At 39.6% G+C, this 13,144-nt stretch overlaps 1 protein-coding gene across 2 annotated transcripts; it reads right to left on the bottom strand.

The window, feature by feature from the left end:
• Positions 1 to 227: 227 nt before the first annotated feature.
• Positions 228 to 10,841, bottom strand: LOC119908907 (phospholipase ABHD3-like). Of its 2 annotated transcripts, none has more exons than XM_038726827.1 (9): positions 10,430 to 10,841; positions 8,114 to 8,274; positions 7,671 to 7,853; positions 7,451 to 7,496; positions 5,385 to 5,497; positions 5,077 to 5,250; positions 4,951 to 4,999; positions 4,676 to 4,841; positions 228 to 2,742 (listed from the first exon to the last, which is right to left on the bottom strand). In XM_038726827.1, exons 1-9 carry the CDS (start codon positions 10,547 to 10,549, stop codon positions 2,537 to 2,539), a joined length of 1,218 nt encoding a protein of 405 aa, XP_038582755.1. In that variant the 5' UTR covers positions 10,550 to 10,841; the 3' UTR covers positions 228 to 2,536. The 2 variants fall into 2 exon arrangements, with proteins under 2 accessions (XP_038582755.1, XP_038582756.1); XM_038726828.1 differs by having other exon boundaries at positions 10,673 to 10,840.
• Between the last annotated feature and the right edge of the window lie 2,303 nt (positions 10,842 to 13,144).

Here is a 13,144-nt window from a genome sequence, read left to right as displayed (position 1 = left end):
CAACAACATTAATGACTCGACCGCTCACGGATAAAAGGGCTAGGATTTCAGCAGTGGAACCGGAAAGAACCCAGTGACAGGCCGTGTGTGTTATACTTTTCATGTGGATCACTCATGGTTAGATGTATTAATCAAAACACACCAGACAGAATGTGTTGCTATTGATGATCTTACTGATATCTTGAGCTTACAATCACTTTTATACGATGAAGAATCACCCCCAGAAATTAAAATTAGTTTTATTATCATTCTTTAATTCAAGTGTATTTCAAAAATCAAATAGATATGACAGATGACGTTGTGGTTATAGCTCATACAGAAGTGAAACTGGGGAAAAAAACACCTGTCCACTAAAAAAAACACAGCAATTAAAGGCAAGTAAATGTGGTGAACATTGCAAAGAGCTGATGAGCAAATAAACTCAATAAGCCAGCTATTAGTAACATTTGCCACTCTACTCTTAACACACACTCAAGTTCTTGAGTCCCAGTTGAAAACATTTCCTGTTTAAAGTCAAGTCAAACAACTGTAGCGTCTGGTGCAAAGGACATTAAATCTGAAATTAAGAGTAGCTTAAATTTTGGCATAATATCATTTTGTGTTTATATCATCAGTGCTCTATTGGTGATACATAATACATTTTCTAAACTGATTTTAAAAGACATTCAGTGCACACACACTTTTAAATACTTCAGTGATCAAATTCATGACAAATGCCCTCCTATAACTGCAAACTACACTTCAAATAATTATCATGTGTACTTAATATGGCCACAATACACACATATGAGACATTCTTTTATCCACCACCAATTCTCCAAACAATGTGTTTCTATGACAAAGGCAAATTACAACACAGGCAAATTCAGAACCAGTAGCTATGAACAAATGATTGACAACTGGTACAAATAGCTCAATTACCACACTGAGATTTAGTGGGGTTTTTTGACACCAGTTACCTCTGATGGACTGCGTAACTTACACTGCAACCAAGCACACTGCAATAGCATATACAAGCATGCAATATGTTTAGATTTCCCCTTCTTGTGTTGAAATCAAAAACTCAGATGATATAAAGTATTTTCTTCACGGCAGATTTATTCCTGCAGTATGGAGTTTTCAGGGTGAGCCTGCTTGCAGGATTATCTTGGAGTATGCTAGGAATTGAGAAACCATGTGTAAAGTTTGCATACAGGGCTTATAGATGGGGAAGTATAATCTTTTTAAGGCATGTTACTCACTTCAAGCAAAACAAGTCTTGCAAAACCAAAGTAACGTGAGGCAAAGCAAACAGTATACCAATATCAACAGGACAATATTACTATTCTAATTTTCATATTAACTTAACTTCTATTTAAATAATATTTTTAAATAGTACTTCAAGTCCAAGTACTCATTTTCTAGGGACTAATAGTGCATTTTGTTTTTTACACACACTACATGTTAAGTGGGGACGGTATGTGGGAGAAACGTGATTAAAAGCAACTTACATTCTATTGACAAATCATGTATATACACTACTTCTTTTTTTGCAGATGCAATTGTAGGCATTAAAGGATAAGTTCAGTATTTTGTAAATTGGACCCTATTTTTCTAATGTTTTGTGTCTACGTGACTAAGTGGGACAACATTTTTTGAAAATGGTCCAGTATTGGCCGAGTACCTTGCAGTTGGCAGCAACGAGACAGGGCTGCAATGTAATCCTTGCAGGCAACTGCGCCCCGTCAAAGTTTTTCGACTAAAGTGCTTGTTTTTGCCACTGACAGGCTCAGATTGTTATTATAGTTGTTTGACAACATCATGGAAAGGATCCCTATTGAGTCAGACCTTTTCTTCAAGAGTTAAATCATTTTTGTTTGACAGCCATATCGCACTCGTCAAAGCTACAAGACTCCCTTAACAAAAAAGGTAGATTTACCTCTGCGGTCTACCACTGCCTCAATCAGTTGGTCTGTTTTGTTGTGTGACTTTGGTGGGGTTTTTTTACCCTTTGAAACACCAAAGTCATACAATAACACAAACTAACCAACCGAGGCAGCGGTAGACCAGCTAGTCCCATGTTCTGTGAGGTAAAATTATCAAGAGTCTGGTGGCTTTGATGAGAGCGTTATAGCAACTTTCTGGTTAAGCAAAAAGGATCTTACTCTTTAAAAAAAAAAAGGTCTACCGCTACTGGGATCCTTTCCAGGTTGAAAAATACAGAAGTTACCCTTTAACTTTAACTAGCTGGCTGAAAGAATCCTGAACAATGAAAATTTATTCTTGACTTTTTTTAATCCTCCTTTAATTGCTCATTAAAAGAGAACCTGAGGCGACGAGGAGGTAGATTAGCTTGTAGCTGTGTTGAGGTCACATGATTGTACAATACAGTTGATCATTCTCTGTGCAAACATGGAGGAAACATAATTTCTGTGGTAAAATTACGGCATTTTTGTGAATTGTTGCTATGATGCCACTGACTTCATATTCTTCGGAGCTAGCAGTCGTTCGGATATTAGGTCAGGTTCAGAGTGCAGAGCGACGGGGTGAAAGATGATCAGCTCATCTTCTCCTCCTTAATGCCACAGGCTTTCTTGATATCCTTTGGGTGTTCAAAGACGGCTTGGACAAATTGACCAAACAGGCGCTCCATGTAGCTCTCGCCGCGGGGAAACAACCCCTGCAGGAAGGCGATGTGTCCACCATGCGCCGTCAACAACAGGGCCACATTAGGCAGGTTCTGGACTATGGCCAACGGGAAGGCTGTGCGGGCAGGAAATACATTGGGAAAGGAGTCAGATTTATTGAGAGCAGCCAAGCTTAAACATTAGATAGAAAACGTTTTCTGTAGCATGAAGACTGAGGTATTAACCACAGCACAAAACAAAACATTAAAGAGCAACTTAACAGCTTAACTTTAGCTTGAAGACGCCACCTTCACTAATTCAGAAAATGCATTCAAACCTATACACACACCGCCTCACCCCTGTTTTCAGCCGTTTTAATGCCTAGCTATAACTGACAGTCACCTGTGATTCACACAACTGCAGTTCCATGGGTAACCCTCGTTTTAATGTCGATACATAACAGCCCGAGTTTCAATACTAGTTTAACGTTATCCTAGCTAGGCTTCTACAGATACAGCAGAGAGACAGATAAGAGGATGTGAATTAGGGCTGAATGATTTAGGGAAAAAATCTAATTGTCTAACCTAATCTGCTAGATATTGCGATTACGATTAAATTTTTTAAAAAGTTAAGCTAAAGTTCAATATTCACTGCCAGTCTATTTTTGACAGAAGCAGCGTCAAGCTGCACAGAGCTGATGAACGAGGCAGGAAGTCAGACACAGAACGACATAGAGAATATAAAACACCAAAATAAAACACCCTAAGTAGACTCCTGATCGTGTATCAACAATAAACACAGTTAAAACAGACAAAAAATAAACAATTTAACTACGCAGTCTACCTAACCATAGTAGAAGCACAAAAATCGAGGACAACCGAACAAATCAACAAAATCTGAACAAGTTAGCAAAAACATGCAGGCAAAACGCTCTTATTCTGAAATGTCCCATGTGGGGAATGTAGCCTGCGGAGAGCGGCACACAAAACCGGCTCACAGAGAGTTGTTATCCATAGTTGAAGCACAAGAAAGGGCAACGTCAACAACTTAGGGCAGGCTAAACGCTCCACTGCTGAAACACTTCATAAAACTGCGGCACGGCTGCTGCTTCTGTCAGTTGGGCTTGCGCCATTAACACGTTTTCCTCTAGTTTCGTTTGTTGTTGTAAAATGTACACGCCCTGTGCCCGCTCTGATTGGTACGTTGGACTGTAACAGGAGGCGCATGGCGCTTCTGATTGGCGAGCAGGTCTGTCACACAAGGATGACAACGGCATGAATTAGTAACTGCACGACTGTTTAAAACAGGTCAGTCGTGCTGTATAATTAACCTACATTTTAATCGCCGTCTTCACGATTCTTTCAAATCGCAATTTCGGTTTGAATATGATTAGTCATTCAGTCCCAGTATGAACGTTTGGTACAGAGGGGGTAGACTTGCCAATAACACTAATATTTATTGACATTGTAAATTATTGACTTACATAGATAGAAAGTAATTATTTCTACCGCTTTAGTACTTGTAATACTGACACTCTCAGTGCATACTTAAATCTTTCCATATTCCATACTGTCCACACTATTGACGGTTGAGTGCTGTGTTTATATGTCTGGGGTTGTGTGGGAAGTGAAAGTGAGGTCATATTGTACTTTGAGTGTCTAAGAGTACATCATAGATTTTTCAGACTTTTGTCAAGAAGACAGACTTACTGGATTTATCCTCTGGGAAAAGAACTCCTTTTAATGCAGTAACTATAAAAATAGGACCAGGATGAATACATAGTGTGTTACATTACTTTACATTTTTAACTCAATACCAAAGATCAGGAATACACATATGAGACTAAAACATATCCAAAGACAAAGGCTGTGGCTACACCTGTCATCCAGTCACACCTGGCTGTATCATATGTCAGGTGTGAATGCCCTCAGATCACATTTCGGATCCAATGAGATACAACGTCATTCTACAGGAAACCTACAATCAGTCATGAATGATGAAATCACACACAGACTTCTGATCACAAAACATCACGACACAGTGACCATCTTCTCCTGTTACATACTCACCATGTTGGGGAGAAAAGGGGTCATCAGCAGCGTTTAGACACAAGATGGGTACTGCTGTATTGGGGAGTTTTTTGGCTGGGCTGGCATCGCGGTAATAGTCCACACAAGATTTATAACCAAACAGCAAAGAGGTGAAGCGTTCGTCAAACTCACGGATAGTCTGTGCCTAGATGAGACGGATGAAATGAAATGAAAATGGAGAGTAAAGGCAATCACACATAAAAAGCGAGATGAGAAACTATGACAGCAAAGAAAATGTAAGGAACGGGCCATACCTTCACAACATAGTCAACGTCCACCACTTTCTCCAGAACCTTCCTGTGCCTGTGAGAAACAGATTTTTTAACAGCCCGAATTGTTAAACTAAATTCAGGACTTTATGAAACTGCCACTTATCTGACCTGGTGACAACCCGACACAGGCCGCTCGTGAGGTATTTGTTGAAGAGCAGCCAGTTGAGTGGCTCTTCCATTGAGGCGGAGGACTTCACTGCGTCCCAGGGGACTGAGATGGTGATACCTGCCACCATCCCTGAATGTGAGCGTTTACGGGCCAGGTAATTTAACAATAACATGCTGCAGGCGGTAAAGGGAAGACACAAAAAAACCAAAAAAAAGCTATGATACATTTTAACATTAAATCACTTTTTGATACCATTTTTTTAGAGAAATGTGAACAGTTGGAAACCAATGTACGTCCACCTACTCACCCTCCCAAAGACACACCAGCACCAAGAACAGGGGAATGTGGGTAAAGTCCTTTGACATGGTGCACCACACACTCAAGATCTGAGGTATTGGCCGCGCAGTAGGTAACAGGTGTCTGAAGCAAGCAGAGGGACAGAGGAGGAGCGTTACATGCAGTATTTACAGTGAGGAAAATAAGTATTTGAACACCCTGAGTTCTCCCACTTAGAAATCATGGAGGGGTCTGAAATTGTCATCGTAGGTGCATGTCCACTGTGAGAGACATAATCTAAAAAAAAAAATCCAGAAATCACAATGTATGATTTTTTAACTATTTATTTGTATGATAAAGGTTAAGTAATTCACTTAAACAGCTGCACAGATTTTGGGGCAGACTTGCCAGTTAGAGCTGCAATGATTAGTCAATTATTTGATTAGACGGTCGAAAGAATTCATCGACAGCTATTTTGATAATCGATTAATCGTTTCAGTTTAAAGCAAAAATGTGAACAAATTGCTGGTTTTATCTTCTTAAAATGAGGAATTGCTGCTTTTAAATTTTCATTTACTATCATAAATGACAGAGTCTTAGGGTTTTGGACTGTTGGTTAGAAATAAAGAAGCAATCTGAAGACATCACTTTGGGCTCTGGAAAATTGTGATAACCATTTAATCCCAATTTCTTGACATTTTATAGACTTACAATGAAATTTATCATTAGTTGCAGCCCTATTGCCAGAAGGGAGAGGACAGATTTCCTCTTAACAGCTTTGCTGTATGTCTGATCAGTAAGACTATCATCTCAAATTAAAAAATTAATATAAAGAGATAAAAAAATAATTAAAAAAACATGATGGATGAATCCCCAAATATGGACATTGATTTGTGTTTACCCACATGAGCATCTTGGAGAATCAGGATAAAAATCATGTTTGTTACAACTAAGAAAGCCACAGCTCTAATAAATGAGACACTGCTGTAATCACCAAAGACTTTTGAAAATAGTGCTCCCTGCAGATTGATAAACAGGGATCAATGTGCAAACTCGTGTTTCCTCTATATGCTGAATCCTGACCGCCGCTACTAAAATTTCCCACGATCATTAAACTATGCGCTACAAATGTTTTCACTCGCACACTGAGCGAGCACGGCAGCACTCGGCTCGCTTCCTCTCCTCGTTCTATGCAGAACATCTACGTGACAGATGGTGTTATAAGAGCAGCGTAACTCTGAATCAGGAGGTGTGTAGCGAGTGTTTGATTGTCCGAGCACCAGAAAGTGACGGTGAACGCGAGCGGAGGAAAATATTCTGGCAGTAAATGTACGGTGTCTGTTACAGTGCGTTAGCTTCTCAAGACCAAGAAAAGTCTGTTGTTTCCCACCTGCTGGAAAAGTGAAGCGGTTAGCGCTAAGTTAGCTAACATCTCCCCTCCCTTTCAGACTGAGTTGAGCAGGAAACTTCTACAGCAGCTACATAGCTGCTATGTAACATAACATTAGCTCAATTTATAGAAAGTAACTTGAAGCTGTATTTTATTACTGCCTGCTTGTCCAATGTTGAGAACATCAGGTACAAACTTAGACTAAAGTGGTGTAGCCTGCAGCTCTGTCCTGTACAGACTGATTCAATTATTTTTCAGTTTTCAGTCTCAAAAAGTAGTTTTGGAAAAGAAAGGATGGAGGTGACCGGAGGAGCTGAGGTTAGTAAAGCTAATTAGTGATGCAAACTAGTCCTTTTAAACTAATGAGGAGACGTTTCTTTTTGGATTTTAATGTGCAAATAAAATGCACCTCAGAAGGGAGGAGGTTTCTCATGTTGCCTATTTTGTATATTAATGTCTACAGGTAAATGTCAGAAGCTGTAAAATGAAGACACAAAAGGCAAACATGAACAGTCTATAATGATTCTGAGGTCATATTAACAGGGTTTTCCTGCCATTTCCTGCTGTTTGTCCTGAACACTGAAAAAATCCTAGAGGAAACACTGCAAACTCTTAAGATGTGAAGCTACTTGAAGCTACAACCACAGTCAAAAGGAAGCTGTAGAATGAAGCATGACCATAACTTATTAGGTAATAATTGTACTTACCAACAACTCCTCCCCTGCAGCGCCTCGGTTGTTGAAGACCACACATCTAGGAAAGAAAATGTCTATGTCAGTGCAACTAAAACAAATTCCACTCAGTCACATCACATAAGGTTCCTGCTTATTCCTTTAAGATAAATTGGTTAATGTAATGAATAGGAATGTGTTTACATTTCACTTCTGGCACAGATGAAGAATTGTATCATTTAAAACATGACACAACCTGTAGCCGCGGCGGGTGGCCTGGCTAATAGCATGGAGCACATAGGACTGCTGGCTGTTCCCCGTCAGGCCTGGGAGGATCAGTACCGTGGGGCGGGTAGAGGATTCTGGGTAGGTCTCGCTGGCCTGATTGTCCACCCAGTCCAGGGAGATCTGACCCCCATCAACTGTACGGATCCGCTCACTGAGGGATGAAGGGAGGATTACTAGTCCATTAGTGACCCAAAAATGACTATTTCACCATTCTATAGGTTTACAGTTCTTTCATCCACATGAAATGCACTGGATTTGTAAGAAATAAACGTAATACTCCTGTAGACAGGGTTTTCCTGACAAAATATATAGACACTGTAGTAAGATAACAAGATCACTGTGTCAGCCAGCAAATAGACAGAACAGAACAGAACAAAACAAAAGGAAACTCATCCAGGAGGTTCATCCTACTTGCGATAAGTGACAAGGGGTCTGGACTTAAGGATGGCACAGACCAGCGTTTGAAGCCGACCTCCCCAGCACCACGGCGTGGGACTGAAGCGCTCAGCCACCACTGGACAGTGCTTGTGGAGGAACGCACTGAATGTCTGGCTAGAAACCAGGGTTGGTACCTGGGAGGAAAAGAGACAAAATGAAGGGGTATGAAAACGCAGGGGTCTTGAAATGAATCCCTTGGTGTGACAAACCATGCAAAAACAAGATGCGCTGAGGGCTGAGCAGAAAGTGTGAGAGGTTTAGGGCTTCAAAAGCAGAGTGTATTTCAAACAATCTCATGGTAGGATTTTGCTGGTGCGTGTAAAATAAAGACAGCTTGTGCAAAATCTCCTTGCCCGCCTGAAGGATGTCAAATGCTGGATGTCACAAAAACTTTTAAATTCAATTACTATATATCTGAGAACGTACCAGCCTGGTTGACAGCAAGCTCGGCTCACTTAAAGCCAATCTATAATTCTGTGTCGAATTTACGCCATAGCTGAACGTTGTTACGTCATTTTGCTGTCAACAAATTATACAATGCACAGAAAAGATTTTGAACTTGGAAAAATTTCAGTCATCAAGATCTGTTGTGTGATTTAGGTGTTCCCTTTATTTTTTTGAGCAGCGTACTTAGTAACTGTCCACCACTGCTGGCTTGTGACAAATGCTGCGTTCAAGACAACTCATAATAAATTTGGGGCAAATCCATCTACCCCGACATCATGCAGAGGCAGCTGTCTGACGTCACACCAACCGATGTAGATAGATAAGGACACAGTTAAGGTGAAACATATTTACATTACTTGCTAAAATCATTTTAATTAACATCAAGTGCACTGCTGAGGGTTCAAGTATGTGTACACTTGACAAATAAACATCAGTTTGCCACGATGAGGCATGTTTTTTGTTTTGGAGTTATGCAACATCATGCACCTGCAACGCTTTGAGGTCAGAAGTCTGATATTTCTACTGGGAAATCCTGACCTCCAACTGTGCCTGGAAGTATAAAGGTGACCGGGCCTTTGCTGTTCAAGCTCCCAGACGGAAATCAGACAGGCTACACCACTAGCATGTTTTAAATCGCTTCTTAAAACTTTCCTTTATAGGAAAGCATTTATGAATATTTAATATGTTGCTGGATTTTATCTTCCCACTCTTATACAATTTAAACTTTATTTATCCCCAGTGTTTTTATGCTGTTAATGCCTCCATTGTTTTTTTTTATCAGTAAAGCACTTTGTAACCTTGTTAGGAAAATAGGGTATATGCAGGAATCCTGAAGTGACATTTTATACCTTTTAGGACCTTTCTTAAGACTCGCCCCAGATTGGAGTTGAAGGAATTGAGTGACTAACTCATTGTAAGGTTTATTAAGTTGTATCTTTCCCACAGGCAGAGACCTTGTCTAATGGTTGCAATTTGTAGATGGCGTCAAATCTAGTAGGATTCCATGAATTAACTACAATTTCTCTATGTGCCTACATTCTGATTAAATTCACGCATATGATCTCTTTGGACAAAAATACATTTTGAAACAAACAAGCTTCACAATTCAGTACCTTGTAAAACGGTATTTAAGACTTTGTAATACTTTTTAAGGGTAGCTAAATTAATTTATCAACTTTTTCAATATATTTCTATTTTTTTTTCTATATAATTCTATTATATCAAGGCCACAAATAGACAAACAACCAGTCAGCTCACACTCACACCTAAGGACAATTTAGGGTCACCAATCAACCTAGTCCGCATGTCTGTGGACGGTGGGAGGAAGCCGGAGCACAAGAAAGAACAGTGTATGGTCTAATATTGTGTTGGTCATACTATACACTGATTTAATGCTTGACTCTTTTAAATAATATAGAAGGTAAAGAGCTTAAAAATTAATCGCAAATGAAATCGCAATATTGGTTTAAAAAATTGCGATTACATTATTTTCCAAATTCGTTCAGCCCTACTATTATTATTATAAAATAATGGCACCTTAAAGAGGCCCGATCACCAAAAACGTTCTTTAAAAAAAGGGGAAAATATTGAAAAATACATTAAAATAAAATAAGAGAGAATAAAGATTAAATACAAACTTACCCAATAAGAAAGAAATTAAGTAAAAACTAAATAAGAAATTAAATTCAATTAAAAAATAAAACAAAATAAAACAGCAGAATAAGATACAATGAAAAAAAACAAATACAAAGAATAAAATAAGACAAAATAACATAAAACACACACGCACACGCACGGATATAGTGCGGTCATTATTACCCAGCCTTGACCGCAGTGACTGACCTGACAATTGCGGCCCCACAGATAGTACAATGCGGCCGTGAGGGAGCAGATGAACACCGTATAAGGTCTGGAAACACACTCCCAATATGTTATCCATAGCTCCAAATGTGATAAAAGCATTGCTTTGATCTAGCTAATGTACAGAGCTAACCTGGTAGCTGGCGATACGTAAACGGCTCGTTAACCGACACAACGAGAAACACAACTGACAAGACAGATGTTAGTTAATGTCCGACAACCTGCCTTCATCACCACCAGCTAACGTTAAAGATGTTTTAAAGTTTCTCCTCTACTCCGAGACGTCCCATCGGCTCTTACGATAACGGTAAAGAGTCGGTATCCACCTGCAGGCAGGCATCCAGCGGTGTTTTCTCCAGGAGCCGCTATACTGAGTCTGTCGGAAGGGGAAGGTCCACAAGCCCGCACTCACCATGGCCGTTATTTTTTTCCCCACCGGACTTTTGCCAACTCTCATTTGACAGACACCAGAGGTCCCGCCCCTTACTCTGCCTCTGATTGGCTAGCCTTAAACCTAACCCCACTCTCACCCTTCTCTTAACCAATATAATCAGCGGAGGCAACAAGTACTAGCCAATCAGATATAGATTTGTCATAAATCGGGTGAGTGGATAAAATAATGCTCAGACTGAATACAATATGGAAGTTAACTGAATACGCATGCGCCATTCTTCTTCCTCTTTTTTTATTAAAGCCTTCTGGTTGTCAACATGTGCATTACCGCCACCCTCTGCTTCGTGTTTCACTTGACAAGGTCAATACTGTCTTTTTAATTTACAGCTTTTGCACAAGGCTGGCTTTGGGCAAAGTGGACCGCTGCCCCCGGACACCAGATCCTCAGGGGACCCGTAGACTGAAGGTTATGTGGCAATAACTTTGTAGTCAAATTATTAATAGCAAGTGTTGGAATACTGACAACTCAAACACTATTTAAAAATTATTTGGTAAATGCCCTGATGTGTCTTTTGCATTTGAACTTATTTTTTAGGCCCTGTGTCAAAATCTAGTTTTAACTGACTTACCTTGGGGTAGGTTAGTGTTCTAGTTTAAGAATGATACTGGTTGGTTTCTGAGGGTCAGGGAAAAATACAGCTGGTTGTGTGGGTGCTCTGCTCATTTTTTTTACCTTAACAGGTAATCCAACTCTACCTTTGCACAGGACTCTTCTTTCCCTTCTTCTTTAGTGTTTATGGCAGACGTCTGAATTGCCACCCACTTCTCTAATTTGTTCAGACTGTGGACTGTGCTTGTATTTCGCTACTGGACTGATATTTAGGCTGCTCACTTGTCTTGTGGCATTTTTCAGTGGTGGTTGCTCTTAGGCCAAAGAATAGGATTGGCCTTTGATATCCTATTGCATGTATTTATTAGTCCCGCTTTTTTCACAAGGCTACACATATGTTGGATGTAATTTCTTATTATTGCATTGGTGATATAAACTAATTTCATTTTGAAAAGTGGTAAGAAAAAACAACAACAATTGCAAACCAAGTATCAGTTAAGGGTGCAGTTGTTGCTTGAAGCAAGAAGAACAATATTTTAAGCGGACAATTTAATTTGCACCTAACAGACTTTGAACATCTTTAATGGAAAATACTGTCACCATTGTTGTTTCCAGAAACTGAAGCCAAATGTAAGCAACTTTCTATGTATGCGCTTAAGTGCTGCTTCTACTCACATCTGCCATGTTAAAACACAGAGGCCATAAAACCAAACAATAACATCCCCACACGACTTCTAAACATCATAAAGCATCTAAACTGAAGTGTCACATACAGTCTTGTACGATTTTACATAGCCTAACTCCTAACTTGCTTTTACTACAGATCCTTAAATTGACCTTGTGAAGCTGCACTGTAATGTATAGTTCTTTGGGTAAAAACTAAAACATAATGATTTATACAAAATCAAAAGTATTTGTTTCACCATTGTCTGCAATTTATTCCCTGTCGATTACATGAAATCTCTCAATATTTGCCTAAATGCAAAAGACAAGTCAATTACAAACTAAGGTCTGTATTTAATCTTTCCTGATTGACTTCATTGACTCGATTTGACAGGACTCATTTAATCTAGTTGAGATGGATTCCTGTAACCACATCTAACTCAATACCACGCTCATCATTTCCACGCTTGATCTTGAAGAAGCCTGAAATCAGAAAAAAGTGTGTGTGGGGGGGGGGGGATGACATTTCTTTACTGTGTCACTCACCAGATTATGTGACATTGGTAGGTCCTGCACTTGAAAGAATATGTGACAAAGAAACATGACCCACAATCCTGTTTTTTGTCGTATCTTTATTTTATCACTGTTCCAGCAGTTTTGCAGCCAGCCAATAGGGTGTCCCGTTCTCCTCTCCCCAGCTGAGGATCTTGAAGACGTTTGACTTCTCATCCTGAGCCAGTTGCCCTTGATTTTAACCTTCCTTTGATAACTATGACCCGGATGACTGAGAATCTTCACAGACATCCAGCGTCCACTATTTGATAGTCAACTGCCAAAAATCACTCCAATTATGTTGTAGGACAGTAGGTCCCAAGCTGGAGGTCAGGATCCCCCAAATTGTCCCTGGATAAATCTGAGAGGTAACAAGTTTACAAAAAATTTATGATAAATTTGTCTTACTTTTCCCTATTTGTTTTTTGGGTTTTTTTCATGTTAAAAACAGAATGCTTTTATCTCATCAGAACTGTGCA

This window comes from Micropterus salmoides, unplaced genomic scaffold (assembly GCF_014851395.1).
Source record: "Micropterus salmoides isolate LMB-PRFRI ecotype aquatic unplaced genomic scaffold, ASM1485139v1 Ms_hic_scaffold_18, whole genome shotgun sequence".
Classification (NCBI taxonomy): domain Eukaryota; kingdom Metazoa; phylum Chordata; class Actinopteri; order Centrarchiformes; family Centrarchidae; genus Micropterus; species Micropterus salmoides.
Note: the sequence above shows the minus strand (reverse complement) of the source record. Positions and strands in the feature narration are given on the sequence as shown.

Bases quoted from the DNA above. Each gene is read 5' to 3' on its own strand.
- LOC119908907 (XM_038726827.1), bottom strand. From the start codon at position 10,549: ATGCTTTTATCACATTTGGAGCTATGGATAACATATTGGGAGTGTGTT. The intron at 5,000-5,076 runs GTCAGATAAGTG...TGTTTCTCACAG, and splicing joins CTGTGTCGGGTTGTCACCAG to GCACAGGAAGGTTCTGGAGA. The intron at 2,743-4,675 runs GTGAGTATGTAA...CTGCCCGCACAG, and splicing joins CCCCTTTTCTCCCCAACATG to CCTTCCCGTTGGCCATAGTC.